At 32.6% G+C, this 26,797-nt stretch overlaps 2 protein-coding genes and 1 pseudogene across 2 annotated transcripts; 1 reads left to right on the top strand and 2 right to left on the bottom strand.

Annotated features, from left to right (window-relative positions):
• The first annotated feature begins 729 nt into the window (after positions 1-729).
• LOC114193237 (mitogen-activated protein kinase kinase kinase 5-like) lies at positions 730-6,258 on the top strand. The gene is made up of 12 exons (XM_028082958.2): positions 730-1,333; positions 2,399-2,517; positions 2,607-3,141; positions 3,228-3,315; positions 3,821-3,883; positions 4,012-4,175; positions 4,299-4,374; positions 4,564-4,623; positions 4,696-4,821; positions 5,014-5,229; positions 5,572-5,675; positions 5,772-6,258. The coding sequence occupies exons 1-12, from the start codon at positions 993-995 to the stop codon at positions 5,947-5,949; spliced, it is 2,070 nt and encodes a 689-aa protein (XP_027938759.2). The 5' UTR covers positions 730-992; the 3' UTR covers positions 5,950-6,258.
• Positions 6,259-9,967: 3,709 nt separating this feature from the next.
• LOC114195298 (transcription factor MYB73 pseudogene) lies at positions 9,968-10,709 on the bottom strand (annotated as a pseudogene).
• Positions 10,710-24,158: 13,449 nt separating this feature from the next.
• Positions 24,159-26,485, bottom strand: LOC114194217 (uncharacterized). The gene is made up of 6 exons (XM_085665623.1): positions 26,015-26,485; positions 25,739-25,893; positions 24,833-25,662; positions 24,687-24,748; positions 24,406-24,597; positions 24,159-24,323 (listed from the first exon to the last, which is right to left on the bottom strand). Exons 1-6 carry the CDS (start codon positions 26,483-26,485, stop codon positions 24,159-24,161), a joined length of 1,875 nt encoding a protein of 624 aa, XP_085521749.1.
• Between the last annotated feature and the right edge of the window lie 312 nt (positions 26,486-26,797).

Genomic DNA, 26,797 nt, shown 5'->3' on the forward strand with positions numbered 1-26,797 from the left:
TCAAAAATCTGCTTGTGATCCACCTTCACGTGAAAAGTTATGCTCCGTGGGTCATCGTCTTCCTCTTGCAATAGTTGGAACAACAAAATTGCGATTCATGCCATGGTAGTGGTTGTAGGGTTTTGGGCATAGCACCCATTTACGAATGCGAAGAGCTTGCAACTGTGCAAACAAAAAGAACTACAAAGAATTGGGTAACAAAAATGCAACCAAAAACCCTAATAAAAAAGATTAGTCGAAAACCCTAATCAGAAAGCTAACCTCTAAGATGAATATGTACACAATCCACCAAAGCAAGTTCATATAGCAACAATGTTCTCCCACAACAATAATGTTCTCCACACAAATTCTTAAGACCGCAAAATGGAAGCAAATCCCCAATGCCCAATTATAAACCCTAAACACAATTTATTTTCATAACTTTTTTAATTAAAAATTAAGAATGAAACTACAAGTCAGAGTAAAATAATGGACACACGTTATAGGAACAATTTATCTTCTAAACGGTTCTATTAAATAGTGTTAGATAAAAGGATTTAATCTAACGAAATTAACAAAATTTAAGATCAAATTGATCACAAATCCAAAACTAGAATCAGATTGTATGACCAAATGAGTATTTAAGAATTTTTATAATATTTTACTTTTACAACATGTGTAGTGTGAAATGAGGGTAAAAATTTGTAGTCGTGAAAAGTATAATTACTCCTTCACCTTTGACAATGTAGAAGGTAGTTACGGTTAGAGTTTGTATCTCCGTCCAAGAAGAGAAAAAACGACGTCAACTGAAAGTCAAGGTGAGGACAGTGCAGTATGTATTATTCCAGACACAAGAGAATCCTCGTTGGAACATGGAAATTATTAGCCCAACCAAAGTCCACACAAAACAGCGTAGGTTGTTTCCATCGTTTTGCTTCGCAATGTTCTAGTCCCATTGCAACCACCAATCGTTAAATACACAACCCTCTTTCACCACCAATCACCACTCTCCGATGCCTCTCTCCAGAAAATCGCTTTCCGCCGGAGCCCACCCCAACGACGCAGGACCCGATGCTCCGCCGCGCCGCTTGACCAGGCAGAGGAAGCTCCGCCACCTCAGCGACCATGACATTGGCTTCTCCTTCTTCCCCTCCGCCGACTCTTCTTCGTCTTTTTCTGCCTCGCCGGAGCCCCGCTACCACTGCGCTTCCGACCACCGCTCCCTCTCTAGTCTGCCGCACCCGCTGCCTCTTCCTGAAGCGCCGTTGACCCGTCGAGCCAAGTCAGTCAGCTCTGGTTCCGTACATCCTCCCCTCTCTGCTTCCTTAGAACATCCTGGTTTCTCTTCGTCCGGGTAAACTTTGCTTCATCGTTCGAAATGCTTTGTACTCTAATTCAGTGTACAAAATTGAAAACAATTATGCAAGTGCAGTAACGTCCTTGAATGAAATTCAAAAGTGTGCAACAGTAAATTCAGAAGATATTCGCACTATATAATATGGTTGAAATCAAGTACAAGATTTTGGACAGTACTTAGAAAAAAAAGACATAAAGAAATCAAATTAGTTTATGTTTTGTAGGTCATATGATTCTTGCATAGCTCGTGCTAATTTATTCCTGGAGATAAAAGGATAAGATAGATTAGTCACTAACAAAATTGCTAGACATTCAACTTTAATAACACATGCATACCTGAGAAAAAGGAAAGAAATTAAACCAGTATATTTTTGTTGGTTAGAAGAATGATTCTTGCATAGCCTGTGCCAATCTATGCCTAGAGATAAAGAGAGAAGAAAATGGAAATGTTATAGGTAGTTTTATGTGATAAAGAAAACAAACAGTGTCAATTAAGTATGTGTATTGTGAGAACTTTCATATATTATTATCATAAGCAAAAGGAAAAGAATGTTAATTATACCTTTTGCTTTTCTTTTTGTGTCTCACTTTTCCTACCCTAATCGATTCCACAATCTGCTAGAGTTTTGCATAACTGTTAGAAAACTGTTTCCTTTTTAGTGCCAGGGTACCATCTATATACCAATTTTGTTGCTTATATAATAATCAGTCTGTAGATTAATTGAGTTTTTAATAGGCAATAACATTGGTGTGAAATGGGTGTAGAGTGATTAAGGAAGGAAAAATTATTGTAAATAAGGTTTTAAGGAAATGTAAGAATGTGCCCGCTGTCAAATTACATGAATGTTTTCTGAGGAGTTGGTGGCTCTTTATTTTTAATATTGATTTTTGTAAGGAAGTTGATCTCTAGAACTTGCTTTGTTACGAGCAAGGAAAATGTATTACTTGTATTGTATATATATATGTAATGATTGAGATCTGATTCAGTAATTAATCTTTAATGGAGTCTGCAACTGTGCTTTATGTTTATGCCACATGTTGATTCGTTGCAATGATTAATCAGGAAGGCATTGCCTCATGATGCATTGACACGTACAAAACCTACACTCCATTTGGATTCTACTCATGCAAATGCAAAATACAATCTGAGAGAGCATATTCCTGCAGCAAGTTTCTTGACAGGTTGTTTTTTTTTTCTCCATTGCTGTTCTATGCCTCAAGAATTGAATATTGAACTGCTATGCCTTCCTATGTTGCTTTTGTAAATACAGGCCATAGTTCATTGAAAAACCGAAGAGCAGTGTCTCATGGAAATGACTCTGAAGTTAATCCCCATTTGAATTTGGGTGTTGCTGCCAAGCCCAAGAGTGCTCCAACAAGTGTGGTCAATAGTCCTGATACTAGTCCATATAGATCAAATAATATAGACTTCTTTGATCCTACCTTCAACTTCTATTCAGAAGTCAATGACAAATTGAAAATGTTATCAGCTAGAAGTGTACATAGTCCAGATCATTCCCCTATTCATTGCCCTCTAAGCCTCACTCGTTACTTCAATCCTAAAATTGAGGAGGGATCTCAGAACCATAAATTTTTTTCCAAGGTTTGCCCTGAAAATAACCATGTTGATGCACATCCCTTGCCTCTTCCTCCTAGAGCTTCATCTCCTGCACAATTATCTGTGCTGCATCAATCAAATGCCATCCATCATGCTACTGAAAATATGCCTTCAGTCAAAGGCCAATGGCAGAAAGGAAAACTTATTGGACGAGGAACCTTTGGAAGTGTTTTTCATGCAACCAACCTGTAACTATTTAATTCTTATTGTTTTTCTGCTATAAAGTATACCTTTTTGTATAGTTACTCATGTGCATTACTACTTTATCTAACAGGGAAACTGGAGCCTCGTGTGCAATGAAGGAGGTCAATTTAATTCCGGATGATCCTACGTCTGCTGAGTGCATGAAACAACTGGACCAGGTTCTTCCCTTAGTTATATATGTATGCATAGTAATCTGTTGAAAAATACGGTACAAGAAATTAGTATCCATCTTGTGGTAAGAATTTATTAGAGTCAACCATTGATCTTAACTATTGCTCTACAGTTTCTATTGAAGTTAAACACCTACAACTGGAAGTTAATTTCTAATGTAAATGTTAGACAAGAAAAATTCATATTTGTTCAGGAAAAGTTGGAATGTATAGTGGGACATCGAAAGAATATTATTTCATCTTTAATCGTATGTAATATTGGAAACGGCTCTGGCTTGTTTCCATCTTTCCCTCATGTCTACTTGTCTTGGTTTCTTCTTTTACTACATTGTGTTTTTCAATTCATTGTTCTGATATCTAGTATAAGTAATCCATAAAATGTTTTCTGTACAGAAAAGAAAATTAAGGTAAAGAGAAGCCTAGAGTTCAAGACTAGGATGCTAATTTAGTTATGCTTCTGTAGATCTTAATCAATAAAAGTTTATTGTTACAGGAAATCAAAATTCTTCATCAACTAAACCACCCCAACATTGTGCGGTATTACGGAAGTGAAATAGTGAGTTAATTGTTGGTTTGTTAACTTCTTGTTTCAAGTATAATCTATGCTAAGTAATGAAAATTTAAGGGTATTTGCGATTGTAAATTAGATTGACGTTTTGACTTTTGAGGCATTTTAACTTTCAGGTTGGCAATCATTTGTACATATATATGGAATATGTCCATCCAGGATCAATCAGTAAATTTATGCGTGAGCATTGTGGAGCTATGACAGAATCTGTAGTTCGCAATTTTACAAGGCATATTCTCTCTGGTTTAGCTTACTTACACAGTAACAAAACCATCCACAGGTAACAAGGATTTTTTTATGAAAAAAAAAAACTATTCTGTTGTGGTTATTAAATCTGCTAGGCCTTGCAAATTGAAGTTTTTTTTTTTTTTTTTTTTTTTAAATGATTGCTTTGGTTCTTTAGAGATATTAAAGGTGCAAACTTGCTGGTCAATCAATCCGGCATTGTGAAACTTGCAGATTTTGGGCTAGCGAAAATTGTAAGTTACTAAGTTCTATAGTTTTAATTAGATATACATGTACTTTTAGTGTGGTATAGCTGTTCTACTGATCTGGTTGTAATCACCTCATTCATGTTATTTGCCTTTTTTGGTTTGCATTATTATTGAAGCTTGTGTCTTCTGCTTTTGTTTCTGGTGGTTGCAATCTGACCCATCTGCTTTTTCCAGCTGATGGGGAATTCATATGATCTTTCTTTAAAGGGTAGTCCTTACTGGATGGCTCCAGAGGTATTTTATCACTCAAATAATCTATTTTGTAGTAATGACATGCCCCTTTTGACAATAGTTTGTCCCTTGAAGGTCGTGAAAGGTGCCATAAAGAACGAATCTAATCTTGATGTTGTCACGGGAATTGACATATGGAGCTTAGGGTGCACCATTATAGAGATGTTTACAGGAAAACCTCCTTGGAGTGAAGCTGAATGGGTGAGCACCTCCTTATTCTTGTTGACTCATTTTAGCCAAGCCTTACGCATGTTAACTATTGGTTCAATATAAAAGTGATCATATATTCTATGTTTCAGTTCTTCTTTTCACTTCTTTTGGTATGACTTCATGTTATAATTCTACTCCAAGAAGAATGAGAAAAACTCTACTTCATTGTGTTTCATTTGTTAGGCTTCAGCCATGTTCAAGGCACTGCAAGAGTCCCCTCCCATACCTGAAACTTTATCATCAGTGGGAAAGGATTTCCTCCAAAAATGTTTCCAAAGGGACCCTGCAGATCGACCATCTTCATCAACCCTTCTTAAGCATGCATTTGTGCAGAATTTGCATGATCAAGATGTTCTAGGTCATCCACAATCCTTTCCTAGAGGAGACCTTGGACCAGGAGTAAGTGCTAATTTCATTTCATTAATTCTTCCATCTGAATCCTTGACACTGTCCAAAAGGGTCTTAGCAATACAGTTTCTGATATTCTCTTTCTTATACATTGCCTCATGTTGGTTGCAATTTGTGTAGGTTTAACTCCATATGGGAAATCGAATCATTCACTTGAATTCATCCATTAAAAGAATATGTCAAAAAACAGTGTTGGAAAGTGTCTTGTTAACATACTTTATCATGAATGATAATACATAAACCGACACATGCTTGGTGTTAATGCAAAAAGAGAGAGGAAAAATGCTACAGGAATGAGTGTTTCTTACGTTGTTGGAATTGTTTGTTCTGCAGGGTAATTCAGCTAGTCCTAGAGACACCACCACCACCAGAAGTGGCACAATGCAAGCCTCCATTATTAGCTCACGGTGTTTTAACAAGACTCAGAAACTACTGGGGTATTAGTTTTGTGAATAAAAATTGTAAATTTCATAAATATATAATCAGTAGTGTCTGATTGAGCTTCATTCTCTTTGTTGTTTTGAATTTTGCAGCGATACATCGGAACATAACAATGACAAGGAGTGTAATCATGTTATACCTTGTAGTCACTCTCATGTTCCAGAAGTGAACATTCTTCAATCTTCATTGAAACCTGGTACCCTCAATTACATGTCTGCTGAAAATTCCAGAAACATTTCCACCATGATGAGAATGATCACAAACTTCTGAAGCATCTCATCACGCTTAAAAGTTGGATAAATTCCACTGCTGAATGAATCTTGCATAAATTCCACTGCTGAATAAGTACTCCAGGGATCGAAAAGCTGGTCATTCGTGATTTTTTATTTTTATTAAATGTACTCTCAAAGATTAAGAGGCAAAAGAAATCGTAAAAATTCATATTGGTTTCGAAAGTGAGGCTGTTATTTAGACTTGTTCACAGGTAAGAAATTCACGTGTAAATATACATTGTATGATTTCTGTAAAACATTCTTTTATTCCTTTGACTTTTGATGTATTCCAGAGTTATTCCAATGCTGTCGTTGGTTTGCTGTTGTAGTAATTTATAATCAGGTACAAAGATAAAGTTTGCTTCGAATTTTGTTTCTTGAATGAAAAAAAAAAAACGTGTATAACACATTTTTAGTTTTTAATATTTTATAATTTCTTTTTCATGCATTCATATACCAAAACATCAAAAAGGCTAAACTCTGCTATTTTTGGGTAAGTAACGTTGCATGTTTATGTATTATTTCAAAAGCCAACAATTTGGCATGTTCAAATTCACTTACATTTAAGTGTTTATAGCACTTATAACTTTAAAAATAGATAATGAAAACTTATGAGATTGAGCAATATTTGAACTTATATATATATATATATATATATATATATATATATATATATATATATAATTTTTGACATAAATATTTAGCACTGTAACATTTTCCAAGACTCTATAACTCTTTTGAAAAGATTTCCTTATTTGTTGTTTTTCATATAATTCTTAATAGGTACGTGTTCAATTTGTTCACCATAAACAAGTTTAAATCACGTTGTTAAATTCAATCATGACAAAGCTACGATAACGAAAATAAAGCATTAACCCAAAATAATAACGAAAAACAGTTATTGGACTTATAAAAGATGTTTTAAATGGGAAGAGAATTCTTCTTTGATATCATTGTTCAAATCGAGAAAAGTCTGAATATTGGAGTACAAAAGTCCTACATATTGCATGAGATTATTTTATGAAAATGGTATTTATAAATACAAATAAAAACTCAAAATCCATACAAATCAAATCAATAAAATAATTCATTGAAATTTGTATGATTTTGAATATGGGGTTTTAGTTTTTTAAAACCTTAATCATTGTTGTTGAAAAAATAACTAAATAACCAGCAACGCAGATCAATTGTTTTGAGAAAGAATCAGTAGAGATATGCTGATTTTTACTTGTATCGCCATTCATTATGATGGAACATGTTTGTCCAACCTATAGACTTCCAATATAGGAACTTGTCTGAACTGATTACCAAGACCGATCATTGGTGCTGATGAATCTTTTGAAGATAATCGTTAAAGAGATATAATATTAGTGAGACCCGAATCTAACCCATGTAAATGATTGACATCACTTTCAACCCAAAATTTTAAAATAACGAGTTATTGAATTTTTTTATTAATATCAAACAAAATTATCTTCTTAACAAAGTAAATTGATGTTATTTGTTTACCAAAGATATGGGTTTTAATAGTTAACATTGAGAGGGTTATTTTTATTCCACGTTAGCCAAAGTTGTTTTATCTACAATAATATAACTATATAACTATTTGTTGGTCAATTTAAGTTAGGGTTTTCTTATCAATATTGATAGGTGTTATTTATCAATTGACATTATTGAAATTATTTTTTGTCGATATTGGTCAAAGTTATTTATCGACCTATATTAGTTAGAGTGTTTTCAATCAATGTTAACAAAATTAATTTTTTTCTACTAATGTGAGTTTTTTTATTTTTTTTTTGACTAATGTCTCTCATAATTATTTTGATGTTGATAAAAATTATTTTCCAAAGGACATCATTGTGTTAGTTTTTTTGTCAAAAGTTGATCAAAGTCTTTCTTTATAATGTCAAATGGAAAAGCTTTTGATAAAGTTTAATTATGATTAATCGGGTTAATATTGATGAAATTTCTTAACTGACATTCGTAAGAAAAAGTTGAAAAAAAAGACAATATTTTTACTTATTGTCAATCAAATTAACTATAGACGATATCATTTAAAAAAGTATCGACCAATACCAGTAAAAAACTCTTGTTAACTTAGTTGATGATATCTGACAAATTTTGATTGAAGAATAACCTCAACTAATATTGACAAAAAAAAGTCATCTATTTATATTATTGAACTATTGAATATTGTTTAATTTTAAAATACACTTTTATATTTAGTTATAATTAAACTCCTCTTTTTCATAAAAGAAAATTGTTTGTCTAAACAAATAATCTAAAGAATATTTTTTTTAAAAGAGATAAAATTCAATTAAACTCTTGAAAAATTGTAAATATCCCCATCAAAACACATTGTGGGAACACTATTACTTATATTAAAAAATGTGAATCATGCGAGTTTTATGCATTTACCCCACGAAGTTAGATGCTTATAAGGCAACATTATAGAAGAAGAAATATATATAAAAGCATGATGGTTAAATTTTGTCTAGTTAGGTTTTTTTTTAGTATTTTACATTTTTATTATTAATTTAGTGATTTAACATTATAAGAAAAATGAAATTACCGAAAGATAAAATTTGATAATAAAAATATTTCTCAGTAAACTAAAATTGTTTGTCAAATTTTTGACAATAAAATGTTTGTCAATAAATTTTATTGATAGATAAAAGAATTTGCTAGTAATTACTTACAACTATAAATTTGTTAGTAATCACCGATGAATTTATACCGGTTAGTAAGATTTGTTAGTAAATTATGATTTGGTTTTCTTTCTCTTTTTGGAATGACATTGATTTTTTCTCCTCATTCTCCTTTGTTGCTATCAATGTGACATCCATCACTCCTTCATCATTGTCGTCGTTGTATTGTTGTCATCGTTACCTCTTCCTCCTCTTCCTTATCCTCCTTCTTTCCCTCCTCCTCCCACTTCTTTTCTTTTTCTTACTCATTACCAATTAATTTATAAAAATATTTTCTTGGATTTGGTTGGAAATTTGGTATCCATTTTATTTAAAAGTTTTAAAAAAATAAGATACTGATGAATTTAATAATGAATTTTCAAAATATTTAATTATCAATATATTTATTGACTGATTTCTAAACAAAATTCATCGTTGATGAATTTACTAATAGATTTAACGATAAAATGGTTAAAACAAAAATTTTGACAACTATTTTACATGTGAAATTTAATAATAGACAAATTCTTCAATAATAAAAGTTCTAATTAATCGATATATTTTATGAATAGATCACTGGTTACCAAAATTTTCATAGATTGTTTAAATTTTAATTAATTGACAAATTTTCTTAACAAATTTACTTCGATCAATAAAATTTTGTTGATAATTAAAAATATTATTGTAGTATAAAACAATATGATTTAGTTATAAACACTCTTAAAAAATATAATGTATAATGTGACTAATAAAAGTTGTAACTCGGATAAGTTTAATTGTTGTCCTATTTTAAGGAGGTCCCAACTTATAAGTTGGTGTTAAGAGGAGCAAAAATCTGAAAAAAATAAATATATTGGCCATTATATATACGTGTGTGAACTTGTGTATTAATATATCTGTCATTTAGAAAAAAAAATTGTGTTATCAACTAAGAAAAATTATCTATAGAAGTCAATAAATTGGTTTGTAATTTAATAACAATGCACAATTCAATAATACATTTCTTATATTTCAAATTTTGTGTTTAAACAAAAAAATGTCACTAATTAAAAAAGTTTTTTTTATGGAATAAAATAAATTTATATATGAAAAGGATATCAATTTTCAGTCACTACAAGTTTATTTTTATTGTTTTACTAAGTATGATTAGGTCATAATAACCATTTCTTTATTTTATTTTCTTTATTTTTCTTATGTAATGTGGACAGATGAGTTTCTCTTAGTTTTTATAATATTATATTAATATCAAATTACCGCATAATTAAAATTTATTATTAATTACAAATTTAATTTTATATTAATAAATAGTATAAATTTTACTCTGAACACTTCAAGTCTTAACGACATAAATTCCATTACCGAATAAAAATTAGTATTTGGATAATTTCTCGTTAGAGCCCAACTTATCGGAAAACGAGAAAGACACATATTCTCGCACTTCCCTCGCAACCACATCCCGGAACCCCGCCGTCCATCCTCCGCCACCGCCGCCGCTTCCCGGCGGCGCCAGAGTCAGCGCAGTCAACGGTTCATCCCAAAAACGACGTCGTTGGGAGGCCCTGCGCTTGAGCGTGGCGTTCCAGTGGTTCTTAACGGCGTTATCGGTCCGGCCCGGAAGCATTCTCGCAATGGCGGCCCACTTGTTCCCTAACCGGTCGTGCGCGTGCAAGATAAGCGCGTCCTCGCGCGTGGTGAAGGGTCGGTGCTCCACGGCGGGACTCAGCTGGTTGCACCACCGAAGCCTGCAGGACTTCCCGGACCGGCCCTTTACGTGTCGGCTTATCAAGGCCCAGTTTCTCGGCCCATGGGCCTCCACAAGCCCAGTGAGAATCCTATCTTCTTCCGCACTCCATGCCCCTCTTATTCTAACACAATTGTTGTTATTATTATGATTATTGCTAGGATTGGATTCAGAAGCAGAAGAATGAGAAGAGAATGAAGAAGAACATTGTTTGGTTCTTCTCATTTTACTTTTTGGATTTGGTTTTTGAGTCACTCCGATTCTGGTTATATATGAGAAAAAAATGTGAGGTTCATGCACGAGTGCAATTCAAGGGACCTTCTAGGAAGGTGGGTGAGGGATTATGTAATTTAGGGTTTGGAATATGTGTCTTCCACAGTCTCTTCAATTATTTAGGGTTTCTATATGCTTAAAAAATGAAGTTGGAATTATCCATTTTTTTCTGTATATCATCTGTTGTATTTTTAAAATTTTAAAATATATCAAAATAATATATTTTTAATATTTAACATAGGAGGACAGTACAAAAAATTTAACAGAGAAATCGGACTCTTAAAATATTTACAAATTTGCATCAATTATTATTTATTTATTTAATTCTCTGCTTTATTTAATCATGATCATAATGCAATAATTTTAATAAATTAAAATAGTGTCTTTATAGTAAAATAATAAAAAGAAAGCTCAATTTTCATGATGAAATCCAGTTTTATGGCTGGCTAGCACTCTTGATTTGATTGATTTAGGTTGTAGAGTTGCAATGTTGTATTATTGTTCTTACTATTCTTGATTTCGGTTTGTGTTATGTTGTTGCTTTTGACTGGTTTTGTCGCATTGCTATTTAGTAAACGTCTTTTTTCTTCTCATTAATCATTATTCTCTTTTATCTTCTTTTGTTGGATATAGTTGCTAATAGTTTCAGCATGTATAAACAAAAACAAAACTGTCATTTGCAAAACAAATTTAACTCATTTTATTTTGTTTAATGATACAGCTTTTAAAATATTTTTTTAACTGTGGTTTGTTTTTTAAGAATTTCTTGTTCATAATGTTAAATTGAAAAAAAAGTTTTATTGTTGTTATTTAATAATGCAAAACAATCTTATAATATTATTAAACAACAAATTGTTATTACTTATTATTAATATAAACACATACGTTGTCACGTTTATATAATTTAAATATAGTAAATCTAGTTAAAATGATACGAATTTTAATATATATTCATTTTAGTTAGATAACTAGATTTAGATTTATTTTAATCCAATTTAAATTGAATTAAAACTAAATTAAATTCACTTTGTTCTTGAGATTCAATTCAATAAGATCGGTCTAATATTCTTGACTATTAGGTTCATTAGATATGAACTAAGTCGACTCGGCTCGACCCTTTGATTTAGATTGATTCGACTTTAGATCTTAATTTATTCAGCTCGACCTTCGTTTAGAATTGAGACAAACTGAATTTTGGATGGGGCTTATTCAAGTTGTCAGTCAACCGAGGCCGACTTTGGTGGACCTTCGACCAAGGTTGAATCATATTGACCTTAGACTCGGGTTGGCTCGATCAACCTCTAGTCGGGCAGACTTAGTCGACCAGTGGTCGCGAGAACTCAACCAATCTTCAGGTAATCCAACTTGGTCGATCTTCAGTCGGGCTGACTCGATTAAACTTCAGCTGGATTGACTCGACCAACATTTGGCTCGGGTCAACTTGTTCGAGACCTACTTGGGTCGACCTTCCCTCGAGACTAACTTGGTCAACCATCATTCGACCTAAATCGATTGACCATCGATCGGGTAGACTCGACTGGCCTTTGGTCGAGTGCCAATCTTTGGTCAAGCCGACTCGGTTGTTCATCGATCAGGCCAACATGGTCAAACTTCAGATGGATCGATTCGATCAAACTTCGGCCAAGCTACTCGGTCAAACTTTGGTTGGGCCGACTTGGTTGACCTTCGTTCTGGGTCGAATTAGTCGTGACCAAGTTGGGTCGACATCCAGCCTTGCCCAACTCCTCTAGGACCGACTTGACCTTTGATTAGGACCAATGTAGTCCAACTTCGGTTAGGGCCAACCTTTGGTTGAGGTTTTCTTTGACCGACATTCGTTGGGGATTGACTAGGGTTGATCTTAGTTAGGATCTACTCAATCTGATCTTTGGTCGGTGTCGACTCGAGCCAATCTTCTGTCGGGGTCAACTCACACCAACTTTCAGGGATGACTCAGCTAACCTTTGGTTGGGGTCGGGTTGACCTTCAGCCTGATTCCCAAACGCCTTGGCTCAAGTTAAATGCACATTGATTTTGGATTTTCAAAATAAATAAAAAATATCCAATCTAAGGCCAATCCAAATTAAATCCAATTAAGTGGATTGAGATTTATCGTTGCTATATTAAATTCATTTGCAAATTCCTTTTTCATAAACATATATTCAAATTCCCTTTATAAAAAAAATCACCCATAAAAAATTCATGTTGTATTTGATAAAAGTTGACATTTTTTTTTCCGATTCATTATCATATATATACTACAACGAGTTTAGACCACACTAAATTAGACAACAGTTAAATAAATGTGGCTAAATATATCATAAACAACATTTTTATAAATGTTGTATAAATATCATGAAAGTTCATAATTATATATCTGTTGCTTTAAGCTATGTAGACAAAACCAGTAAAATTGTGGTTTAAAAATATATATGAGATATAAAATCAACCTGAAAAACTATTGTCTATTGTGAAGATTTTAAACGATGATTTAGAAGTATTGTCGTATTAAAAACTGTTATCTATTACTTATAATATACCAAACATAAAAAATTGTAGTCTAATTTAAATCATAATTGATTTTTTGTTGTAGTGATATTTAATTTCACAATTTTAAATCTAAGCATGGGATAAACTAAACTTAAGAACGTTTTACGAAATAATTAAATCAAATAGTTAATTTTTATTCATTTCCAGTCACATCAATTATAAATTCTTCATTAATTTCCACCAACTCTTGTTATATTATACTCAAACAATTTCTCTCTTCTTCTAGTTTCCTTCTCCTCTTTTCTTTTCTTTTCCACCTCACCCACCATAATCTAAATAAAGCATTAATGTATTATCTTAAATAATCTTTATATAAACATGAATTTTTTTTCTGTATCAGTATGGGTGCCTTGATAACAAACACTATTTTTATTTGATAATAATTAAATTCTATGTCCTCTTAGACGAATATTAATAAGAATTCTTGGGTTAAGTTAAACAAAATAAAACAATCTATGGACAAAAACTTATTCATAGATTAACCCAATATGATTCCATATTCTAAAAAAGAGAAAATAATAATGGAATCACTTCCAAGTAGTCTTTTAGATTTAAAGTTTAGCTTCCGATTTTCAAAATAGAGAAATCATTAATCACAAATATATAGAACACTTACACTAATAGATAAAAATTAGATTAACAAAAGATAATAAATGTAAATCGAATGATTACATTTAATCTTTACAAAAGAGACTTTATTAATACACAATGATAAAAAAACATTGGAGATAACTTGTTTTGTTTAAGATTTAAGGTTTAGAATTTAAAGTTTAGGTTTTAAATTTTATTTTGACTAATGTTACAAATATTTGATAATAAAAAACTCTTTTTTACCACCTAAAATTACAATTAGTTCAGCAAATTTCTTCCAATTATACTTTAGATTTATTATATTTAGTGACTCAATCGGTATTTTTAATTGTTTCTGCAAATAGATAAATGAATGAACTTGATACAAGATCAAGTTCATAAAACCAGCCACAAGCAAAAAATCCACTCTTATGCTTTAAACTTTAATGTAAATTGTTTTAAGGAACTGACCAATTTTATGTGCACTAAAATTCCAAGAACCAATTTAACGTATTTACCAAGATTCAAATCCCAAAAAGGCAGCCAACAATTTCAATGTAATGAATGAAGTTTGGAGGAACTGACCTTTATCAATGCAAGTGATGGTAATCTTCCAATGGAGGTAAGAGCGGCGGCGGAAAACGGAGCAAACAAAGCGGCAGCGGCAATAGCTCAAGCAACTTCAAAATGGAGGTAGGACGTCAAGCAACGCCAACAATAGCTCAAACAGCTTCAACGGAGGTGTGGCGGCATCGACAACATCAAGTTGCGATAGCTTCCACGCGAGACAGGGATTTCTGTCGACAGCGGCGGTTCGTGGTGCGGCGAATGACGGTTCGTGGTGCGGCGAGGGTTTCGTGGTGGGACGACAGCGGCGGTTCGTGGCGTGGAGGTGGTCGTTGGTGGCGCGGAGGAGGTGGTCGTTACAGCAAAATGGAAAGGGTTTCATGGTGCGGCGAACAGAGAAGAAAGCAAATGATTTCGCGATGAACGGAGCAAAATGGCGATGATGCACAGTGGAGAAAAACGCAGATGAATAATGGAAGCGGATGCACAGTGAGGCGCGAGAGAGAAGAAAGGGTTTCACAGATTTGTGCAGAAAACATTACATCAGTTATATTGCTAACCGATCTAATATTTAAAAGCGTCGGTGTTTTTTTTTAATTTTAAAAAAAAGAACGTTAGATTGTTTTCCCGCTAAACCGATCTAATGTATACATGTTAGATCGGTTCCCCACACAACCGATCTAGTGTAAATGAAGTTATTTTCAAAATTGCCACCGCGTGAATCGTTAGATTGGTTCCTGCACAACCGATCTAATATCCCATTTTTGCACTAGTGATCTAAGCTATTATTTTTTTTAGTTAAAATAAACTGTACAATAAAAGTTCTAAATAATTAGTGATAAAAAATTGTTTAAAAACCAATTTAAAGATCTATTTTATAATCAGAGACCAATTTCTTTGGTAATCAAAATATTGATAATTAATGTTAATGACTAATTTAGAGACAAATTCATAATATAAACTATTTTAGTTACCAATTTAAAGACAAATTATGACTTTTTATTCATAATAAAAATTATTATAGTGACCAATTATTTTTAATTACATAGATCATTATTTACAATTTTTATTATAGTGTAATATAGATAAATAGGCACACAAAGATAATAAACTAAAATAAATGAATTAAAATGTCTTATAAAAAGGACATAATTAAGACGAGGCACTTAATATCTAGGTATAAATTTAAGATGGTAAGATAGATTCAATTTCATATTTTACACACATCAATTAATATAGTTTATGACTATGATGGTCTAATTTTGATTAAAAATATACAATTAATCTGTTCTACCAATACTAACAATTCAATGAATTAAAATATTCAGTAAACACATTTTGTAGTTTTCTTTCGATCGAGTGAGAAAAATAAATTAATTAATATCTAATTAATTAATGATTAATTTAAATACTATTTTTTTTATATAGTCAAAACCTTAATAATTAATTAACGTTAGACATCAATTTAGAATCTTATTCATGAACTAATTATAACTTTTGATTCATAATAAATTCTTTTAGATATCAATAATTTTTAATTTTATAAATTTATAGATAAATTAGTTATTATACTAACTATTTTCTTTTCTATCTCTAAAATTAATTGCTATTTGAGATTTTTTTCTTTTAATACTCTTTTGTTCCTTTTGTAGTTAAACTCTAATTTTTCCACTTATAGAAACAAAGTCTTACTTATAGAAGATGCGTGGATGCTAAGCACAAGTTAGTACGTACATTATTTTTAAAAGTTATTAGTAAATTCCCTATCTTTGAAATATTTTACGGCTTAAAATTCTATATCATATTTTTTTAAATGGTTAAATATGTGTTTGGTCTTTTAACTTTCAGGTAATTGTGGAATTAGTCTATTTTGAAACTTTGGATCAATTTAGTCTTTCATCTTTTGAAGATTTAGTCATTTTAATCAAATTTTGTTAAGTTTATTTGACATTTCAAACGCGTTTAGTATTTGACTTAACAATAAAGCAAAAATGTGTCAAACAGTATAAACAACTCAAATACAATCCTAAAATACGTACGAAACATCAAATAAACCTAACAAAATTTGATTAAAATTATTAAATTCACGTATTTCGAAAGATGAAAAGCTAAATTGATTTAAAGTTTTGAAATGAACTAATTTCAAAATTCACTTAAAATTAAAGAATAAAAAACATATTATTTTTTTAAAATAATGAGATAATTTAGGAAATTCAGTGAAACTATTCTTCATTCGTCTCCACTTTAGTTACGATACTGTTTTTAAACACAATTACCTTAAGTTAAAGGAAAAGCACAGTGAGGAATGTTATTCTTATTTTACCTCCAATTTATTGCGTAGACCAATTCAAATACACTTACGTAAGGTTAAAGTAACAATAAACACATTTTTTTTTCTCTATATGAAAATCTCATATAATTGTAATTTCATGACTATATTAAAGAGATGTATATATAAAAACTCTCTTAATACTCAATTACAACAAAAATAAATAAAGTTTAATGGATCCCAATATGAAAAAATGGTGATAACAATTTTTAACGTTTTTTTCATATTATTTCATTGGTTAAAACTAATTAAAATGCAAAAATAAGAAATTGTGAGACCACCTTTATTGATTGGTTTTCTCTCTTTATTTATATACTTGTAGTAATTTTCAACTAATAAAATAGAGCATGATGAATATCTCAAATATAAAAGGAAAATTTAACTACTTTCACCTAATTTAATTTAATGACATCAGTAGTGTAGAACTGACTTTCAATTAATTACATTCTTGCTAAAAGAGTTCCAACTAAGGATGCCTTTTAGTAATAAAAAATATTTTTTTATTTCCAAAAAAATAAAATTAACCTTTTTTATTAGCTAAATTTACATTATGAATCGAAAAATAAAAAGTTTAAAAAAAGTTTTGCGATAAAAGTTTTACAAATTCACTTATCCATACATTAATTTTAATTTATGGACTAGTTAATTTTATTTTTTTTCCTTTAGATTTTTGTTAAAAATAAACTTGAAATCTAACTTAATTTTACAAAACCGGTTTATAAAAAAAGGATTGCACTCACTTATATATTGTAAATTGACTTTATTTCGAGTCGACGTGAAACTTTCAATGATTTTTGTCTTTTATAAGTTTTTACTGAGAAACTCCTTCACAACCTACATATGTACTACTTATAGATCTACTTTATATTCAATCTTGCACCCCTAAAACTCAAATTATTCTTTTATTTATCTTTGACTAACTATAAACCTTTTAATATTTTATCATATAGTTATAGTTTTACTCTTTGTTTTATGCGTATATGTTTTAATTGATAACTCTCGCATATAAATATGTTCTGCTTAAACATTTACCGAATTGCGTTTGAGTGATTTGATTTATAAAATGAAATTTATATATAATTCTGTTTAGAATAGGAATTATACTCATATAACTTAAAATAGATATTTAACTTTATGATCCATTTGGCAGAAAACAAAGAAACAGACAAATGGGAAAAAAAGTGAAAATACATGTTTATTCAATTAAAAAGTTGTAAAATTTTTTTTATCACATTTTAGGGTAAGGTTATTTTATCAAATTAATAATAATAATAAAAATTATCTCATTACAATCTTACAAAAAGAAATTCATCTCTCAACATATTTCAACTCTTCTCTCCCATTCTTATCTGTTTCATATGTTCCAAACATAAAGTTTGTCAAACATGGCAACACATGATGGCGATAATGTTAATTAATACCCTAGCTTTCAGAATGGCTATGCTATAACTTCAGTGTTGCAAACTCTGCCGTCATAAAAAATCAAGTCTCTCAAATAGATTGTTTTAATGCATTCATTTTTTTTTTTGTGTGTAGAATTATTCATTAGTTAAATCTTCAAAGAAGAAAAAGTTGTAATTTTTTTATAGACTAAGACTTATTTATTTAACTATTTGCACACTAAAATTTGTAAAAAGAAATACATATATTTATATATATATATATATATATATATATATATATATATATATATTTATATATATATATATATATATAGATAAAACTTCAATAAAATCCTTAAAAGATTAAGGGTTTGTTTTCTAATACAAAGCATTAAATATGTTTTTGGTCCCTTATCTTTTAGTGAATTTTGAAATTAGTCCATTTCAAAATTTTTGATCAATTTAGTCATTCATCTTTTGAAATACGTGGATTTAGTCATTTTAATCAAATTTTATTAAATTTATTTTACATTTCAAGCTCGTTTTATAATAATATTTAATTTAACATTAAAGCAAAAATGTGTCAAACAACATAAACAACTCAAATACAATACTGAAATGTGTACGGAACATCAAATAAACCTAACAAAATTTGATTAAAATGACTAAATTCACGTATTTTGAAAGATGAATGATTAAATTGGTCTAAAGTTTTGAAATAGACTAATTCCAAAATTCATTGAAATTTAAGGGACCAAAAACATATTTAACCCTAATATAAATGGTAACACATATCTCGCAGATTGAGGTAAATACATCTAGAGCGTGTGACTAGACATTAACCATGGTCTGATAGCGATATAAAAGCATGTGAAACAATACATCCAACAAATAATAAATTTCGTTAAGATAAACTCAAATTAGCGATATAAAAGCATGTGAAACAATACATCCAACAAATAATAAATTTCGTTAAGATAAACTCAAATTTATGACTCTGATATCATATTAAGAAATGAACATTAAGTCTAACCCAATCTTATAAAATTGGTTTGTAAAATGAGATTTACACATACTTTTATAATGTAATTTGAGTTTATCTCTATAGTTAACATAAGACTTCAACATATATAGTAAATAAATGTATTTTAGAGAGTAAAACACTGTGATGAATATTAATTAAAAAATGGTAAATGAAAATGCATTAATGTTACACTTCAATAAATACATATATTTGATTCTGGATTTGGAGCCACTAATTTTTTTGGTGGGATAATTATCACTCGTTTTATTGGTGGTTTATTATTTCTTAAAAGAGTATGCTAAAGATATCATGGAATGAGTTGGTGAAACTAAAATTAGGTTTGCACTTCTTGTGATCATTTTGATTATTGTAGTCTTGCAAATGTTTTGCAGTAACTTATTACCTAACATTTCTTATATTGTTCAATCTTGTTTCACTAAATCTCTCACTCTATTATTACTCTATTGAGAAGTCAACAAGTTTTTAATTTCTCATAAAGATATCTTACGAATATAGAAAAAAAAAAAACTTTTCATGCAAAATTCATGATAAAGAGCATTGTGAGGATAAAATAGAACATGTGATCCTACGGTTCACGTACAACTCGGGAGGACAACAACTGTGATTGTGATTGTTGATTTGGATGAAAACGTTGATGTGTTTGATTTGAATTGGTGTGCATTTGTTTATTTTCCGAAAAAGAGAAAAACATAAAAGGATTTCATTTCAATTTTGGCATGACGGTGGATCCATGATGTCCCCTTTGGTCCTACTCAATTTCACGTGTGCTTCACTGTTAGAAGAGTATGAGAATCCTCAACTTCAACAGTTCATTTAATTAGAATCGTTAATTTGATCTATGGCATGCGAGTCACTTACACTTAGGATAATTAGGTCACCAAACGACTGGACTAAAATAATGACCCCGTTTCCAAAGTCCTCTATTAAGGTAGAGACAAATCGTGACGTGTTGATGTGGATGATCCAAACTAAAGGTTAAGATGGATGGATCGTGTCAAAAATTTAAATAAATAACTTAGATCGAAGGACAAGATAAACTGACTTAGAACGAAGGTTGAGATAAGTCAGTCTGTATTAAAAATCTCATATTAATTAAAGATAAAGTCAATTTACAATAATGCAATTCTTATTTTTTAAGTTGATTTTGTGAAGTTTCATTAAACTTAAAGCTCACTTATAGATTAAAAAAAACCAATTCATGGATTGGTCTAACCGACATAATTTTTGTGAATATTTTGGCTTGAATTTTTTTAAATCGGAGACGTTTTGTCCTATAAAAAGATCATAATCGGATCAGATCAAATTTACAGATTTAATGTCAATAGTTTATTAGATCGGACATTTTATGAGCTCTCGTCTTTTTTTCTCTGGACAGAAGAAATCTTATTGTTTCATAGTATAAATAAAATATAATATCATTTATATAGAAAATGTAAATAGAAATAAGATAAAAGTTGTAGATTTTTTTCTATGGGAAAAGTTGGGGGCTTCTCCCTACACCTCCAAGAATCTCGTTTGTACCCCAAAATCAATTTTATTTTCATAATTGCCCATAGTTAAATATAAGATTTACTGTGTTTTTTTACCGCATACCCCTGCACCCCCAAACGCCTGACGCTGCACCCCCTAAAAAACCCCAATTTTAACCGCATACCCCTGCACCACTGCACCCCCAAAACAAACCCCAATAAAGCGAGAATCCGATTCCCTGCACCCATCAGGAATCTTTGACCTAGCCAGTTTGTTCTCCCTCATTCTCCTCTTCTCCCACATAGCCTCCACACACTCTTCCTCCGTCTTCTCCCACGTTTGGTCTTCTCCCACTTTGGTCTTCTCCCACGCATTGTCGCACACATCCTCCACCACACAGTTCTTCTCTCGAGCGTCCACAACACAGTCTTCATCTCTGCTGCCTCCCTTTTCTGGTCTTGTCTTGCGCAACACCACAGACGCATCTTCTCCAAGTAATGTTTTTAAATTTGTAATTAATTTCAGGAATGTTGTCTGTTTATTTTAATTGATTTTTGCATCTTCGTTTTAAGAGTGCACTTCCATAATGGTGAAACGGAATACACTTCGTTTGTTCTTTTTTTTTTTCAATTTTACTGAAACGACTTTTGTAAGCCGTGTGGGAACTGTAAGAAATGGAATACACATTCCGTTTGGTCTTTTTTTTTCAATTTTACTGAAACAGCTTTTGTAAGCCGTGTCGGAAGTGTATGAAACGGAATACACATTCCGTTTGTTAATTTTTTTTTCAATTTTATTGAAACAGCTTTTGAATGCCGTGTCGGAGGCGTATGAAACGGAATACGCATTCCATTTTTGTTTTTGTTTTTAATATTGCTGAAACGGATTGTGGATTCCATGTCGGAGGTGTATGAAACGGAATACACATTCCGTTTCTTTTTTTTTTTTTTGAATTGTGGTGAAACAGATTTTAGTATCCGTTTTGGGTTTTTTTTGGTGTTTTTTTCGTGAAATCCGTTTTAGCAGTTACTTGTTGAATGTAATTAAGGACTGAGTCTTTGGAGCATTATGTGTGTGAAATGGAAAAAGAAAGAATGGTTAGAGAGGTATAAAGAAGAGAGAACACACGGTAGCTCGGCATTAAAATGAGGTGATTCATTGTTGGTACTAAGAACTATATGATTAACTTTAAAGTGGTCCGTCACCAATTTAAGCATTAAATCCAACAAACATTTCTTCCAAGTCTAGCATGTAAAATTTACAAACCAGTAGAGGAAATTGCCTTCATCACCTTGAAGCATCAATAATTTACCTTTCCTATTATTACGACAAAAAGTGCATTTGGTAACGGAATTCAAAATCATGTTGTTTATTTAATGTAGTTATTTTTCCAGGAAATTTATATTGGATTCTAATGTTTCAAACTTTGAATTACAGATATGGTTAGGACACGAGGAAATTTATCTAGACGCGGTTCAAATGATGCACCCGAGAGTTCCAGACAGGGTGGTACACGGAAGAGACCCACAACTTCGGCTCGTAGAAGGGGTCAGCATGAGGCTAATGTGGTTCAAGATGATATTGTTGAGAATGAGGTTTCTGACGTTCCTCAGGAGGACGAGCAGGGCATTGATAACGATGGTGGAGGATTTCCTAGTGGTCTATATGATACATCTTTATTGACCCGGTACCAGGATCATGTTGCACGCATGATATGGGATGGTCAGGTCAGTAAGAAGTTTTTATATAGGTTTAATTTTGTTGTTGTTAAGTATTTTTATTCTTTTTTGTTTCTTTTGTTAGGATCGAGCTGTGAAAGTGGTCTCTCATATTAAAAAGGTGAAGAAATTAGGACGTCCTCATCCTTCTGTTGCACCTTTTGTGTTAGCTTCTGGATTATCGCCTCTGTGCGATATTTTATATGAATATATCGATCTTGGGTTAGTATTGGGTTTCGTGAAGAGATGGCATCTCGAGACTAATACTTTTCATCTACCCATTGGGGAGATGACCATCACTTTGGATGACGTATGGTCACTTCTCCATCTTTCCATCAGTGGAAACTTTTGCTCCACTGAAAATCTTGAATATGAAGAGTCTGTTGAGATTTTGACGACACTTCTTGGTGTTGACCGGGCCATGGCTTGTGTGGAGCTTAATCAAAGTCGGGGTGCACAGGTCCGACTTAGCTGGTTGAGAGAGTTGTATGACAGCTGTTGTGAAAACGAGCTATGGGAGTTTGCTGCACGTGCATATCTTTTGCACCTTGTAGGGTGCACGATATTTGCTAACAAAAGCGCGACCTATGTTCGTACACATTATCTCGAGCTATTTAGAGATCTCTCCACATGTCGTACATATGGTTGGAGAGTTGCTGCTCTTGTCCACTTATATGAGCAGCTAGGAGATGCCAGCTTTGCAAATACAAAGCAATTAGCTGGATATCTACCTCTTCTGCAGGTACCCATTTATATAACATTTTATTCTTTATTTTACTTGTTTTTAGTTTGATATGACAATGGTTAAATGAAATGTTATTTGATACAGGCTTGAATATACGAGCACTTCCCTACATTGGGAAGGAAGCAAGTACGGGATACATATGTGGAGACCGAACCCCGTGCTCTACGTTATGTCACTGGACGCGCCATTTCCGCTATAGCTGATGTTAGAGTCCAGTTGGATGGCTTGACATATGATGGGATGATTTGGAACCCATATGTAGCACATAGAGCTGCTCGACAACTTGTAACACATGGCATGTTTTCTGGCTTCCTGAGGGTTGGTACCCTCGTACACCGTCATATGCCGGAGCGTGTGTTGCGACAATTTGGCTTAATGCAGCCTATTCCACCGCCGCCCAGTTCGCTTCCCATGATGGACTTTGAGGCTATTGATGATCGGTGGAAGAAGCACGAGCAATTTGTTGTACATCAAGTGGTCCAAGCACCAACTCCTTTTTCATGTGCAGATGGATATTTGCAGTGGTTTAGGAGAGTCTCCCATCCATACATTTTACGTGGAGCTGAGGCCGACCGACCTAGCCTTGTCATTGTGCCCCGACTTCGTCGAAATTTGCCAGATGACATACCAGTTCAGAGGACGTCAACGTCATCATCTTCCAGTGGTTTCTTGGTATGTTATAAATTTAGTTGTTCGTATTATTAGTAACTTTTAATATTTGACATTAACTTGTTACTATCACAGGGTCTCGTGAAACGCATTGTAGGCGGTCTTCAGCGGATGATAGACTGTAGAGACGTTACTGAGGGCACAGTTGCTTGGGATCGCACTCGTGAGTTATTGCAGATGGCTCAAGATGGCGTTGAAGAGGAAGAGAGTGGAGGAGGACGTAGAGTTCGAGGCCGACGACCATCTACGTCTGGATAGTCCATTTACTATTTATTTGTATTTGATGTTAGAATTTTTATATTAAGATATTTCATCTATATATGATATTTTATATTAAGTTATTTAATGTTAGCAATGAGGCCAAAATATATCCGTCCCTTGGTCAAAGGAGTTAGAATTTTATATATTGGTAAAATAATGACAAACAACAACAGTCAAATACTTAATACAATCAACAAATATCAGTCTTCCATGAGATCTACATAACTACGATCCACTACATGTAAATCTAGGAATGCTTGCATCCTATCTCTATAAAATGATGCCCAACCTTTTGCCTTTGGGTAACAATTGCTAGATAATATGATATCCACTGTTGGTAATGGACAACCTTCTTGTAGACGAACCTGTAAATACACAATTAGTTAATAGAGATATAAAGTTCTTTATAAAAATAATATATATATATATATATATAAACATATATACCTGCACAAAATGAGAACTGTAAACATGTTCAATACAAATTAGTCGATGTTGACTTTGCGAAATAGGTGGGGATGTACGAAGTGGGAATATCGTCAAATTCTGAACTGACGACAAGCAGACGAGGATTACATTATACCGATTAGCAATCGCATACCCCATGTCTGGTATAGTCATCCACTTGTCTCGATTAGCCTGCATATAATTTAATTAGATTGTACTAAAACAAAATCATAAAAAACTTTTAATACATAAATTTCAACATTGGTGTGTAGAAGTCATACCCCTGATGGTGAGTGAACTAGCAAAGACTTTCTCAGTTCTTCCAGACGATCATAGCCTCCAACTAATGTTGCATATTCATCTCACCATTGACTAAGTTCTTTGTATAGGTCATGTCTAATTAGAGGCCACGACTCCTCACCCATACCCAACAATGCAGCAATGCATCTATATCCACAATGGTCGTCCGCAACAACATCGACAACATCGAGTATATAAGGATGAAAAACAGGATTGAACTGTTCTAGCATGGGTATTACTTTCTCTTCAATTACACGTTTGCTCTTCAGCTTGTTTTCTATTTTTGCAACACATGTGTCTTGTCTTGAGGACTCAATGAAGGCGTCCACATGCTCAAAATAGGAGGGATCACGTTTGGTTGACTTATTTGATCTATGACTCTTAGCTGCACCTTTCGTCTTAACTTTACTTGGTGGTGGTAACATCGATGTCATGGAAGGGCAAACTATGTCGAGTAATTTATGTTTTATGGTCACTTTTCCTGCAATATCAACTTCTTTGAAAAGATTAAGCAGTAGATCAACTTCCCTCTGAATAGATAATTGCCCTTCAGATTGTGAAGACGAGACATTGGAGAAGCTCAACCTAGTCCACATCACATGAATTTCTTGGAGAGGAATAATCCCAGGATCATATCGTGCTAATTCACACGCACATGGTAGACCATAAGTTTGTCTGAGAATGCAGCCACAACGACTACTATCGAATCCAATCTTCTTTACTCTTTCCAACTCTGGAGCAAGGAGTTCTAAGGCACATCTAGAAATATTTCCCACTAATCTTCTATAACTCAATGCCTTGTAAGAGTCACTGATCAGATTTAAACTTCTTTCAAAAGACGCCTTAATTTCGTTGTGTTGCAAGATAATAACGTTGTGAATTCCATCCCAACACGAACAAAGGTCTCCCATACTACTTCCAAGAACTTTCTTCAGACTCCAGTGAGCAGACTCAACCCTAGTACAATTTATACAAGGAAATCATATAAACCATTAATAAAAAAAATTTAATTAATAGCAAAATACAAACATACTTGTTTGATGTTGTATTCCCCAAATGCATAACTTTGTTCGTCCATGCCTTCACAAAGAATTTCTTATAAGGAATGATCCACGAGTCGTTAACATATTCAAAGAATACAGGCCATGGCTGGCAAACAAGCTCAAGACGATGAACACACTCGTTGAACTTTAATTAATAGCAATACAACATCCCATGCATCAACAGAATTTACTAACATTTTGCACTTTGCCTGCACATTTTTTTGAATGTGGAAACGACATAGAAGATGATAACACTCAGGGAACACCATGCCAACAACATTCATTAGAGCAAGATCCCTATCAGTTACAATGACTTGTGGACCACCCTCGGACGTCATAAATAGACCTCTTAGCCTTTCAAGAGCCCAAATGAAATTATTTTGCTTTTCACTAGATAAAAATGCAAAAGCGGCCAAGAAAGTTAATCCTGTTGAGGTCACACCAACAATCTCAAGTAATGGCAACCGATATTTGTTGGTTTTATAGGTACTATCCATTAAGAACACAATATTGAATGAATTTAACAACTTCACAACATCAGGATGGGTCCAGAACAAATCGCTTACCACATCAGATTCATCAAGACATCTACTAAAATGGATGTAGTGATCACGTTCCAACATCAACATTAACTGTTGTAACTCAGTTCTTGAACCTCTTATTGAACGTTTGTACCTATATCTTGCATTATACACTTGCTTTAGAGTTGTAACATTACACTCATCTTTTTCTTTCATAGTGAGAAGTATATTTGCAGGTTTGACTTGACTTTTGGTCATATCAACAAGCAACGACTGTTCAGTAGACTTCAACCTACCCGCATAGGGGTGACCAACTAGAATAGAAGAGACATCGTGATTATGGTAACCACATTTTACGTTCAACACCCATCCCTCCCCTTGAGAGATGGGTCTCCCTCTCAATCTAAAGGGACAATCACATTTTCTTGTCCCAGATAAACTCGGTTCTGCATCACACTTGTATTTTCTATATTTTCCACCTCTTTCACAACCTAAAAATACATGGGTCTTTCTTCCTGGTTGTCCATT

Source organism: Vigna unguiculata, chromosome 8 (genome assembly GCF_037176805.1).
Source record: "Vigna unguiculata cultivar grain cowpea cultivar isolate G323 ecotype 2 chromosome 8, ASM3717680v1, whole genome shotgun sequence".
In the NCBI taxonomy this organism is placed as follows: Eukaryota; Viridiplantae; Streptophyta; class Magnoliopsida; order Fabales; family Fabaceae; genus Vigna; species Vigna unguiculata.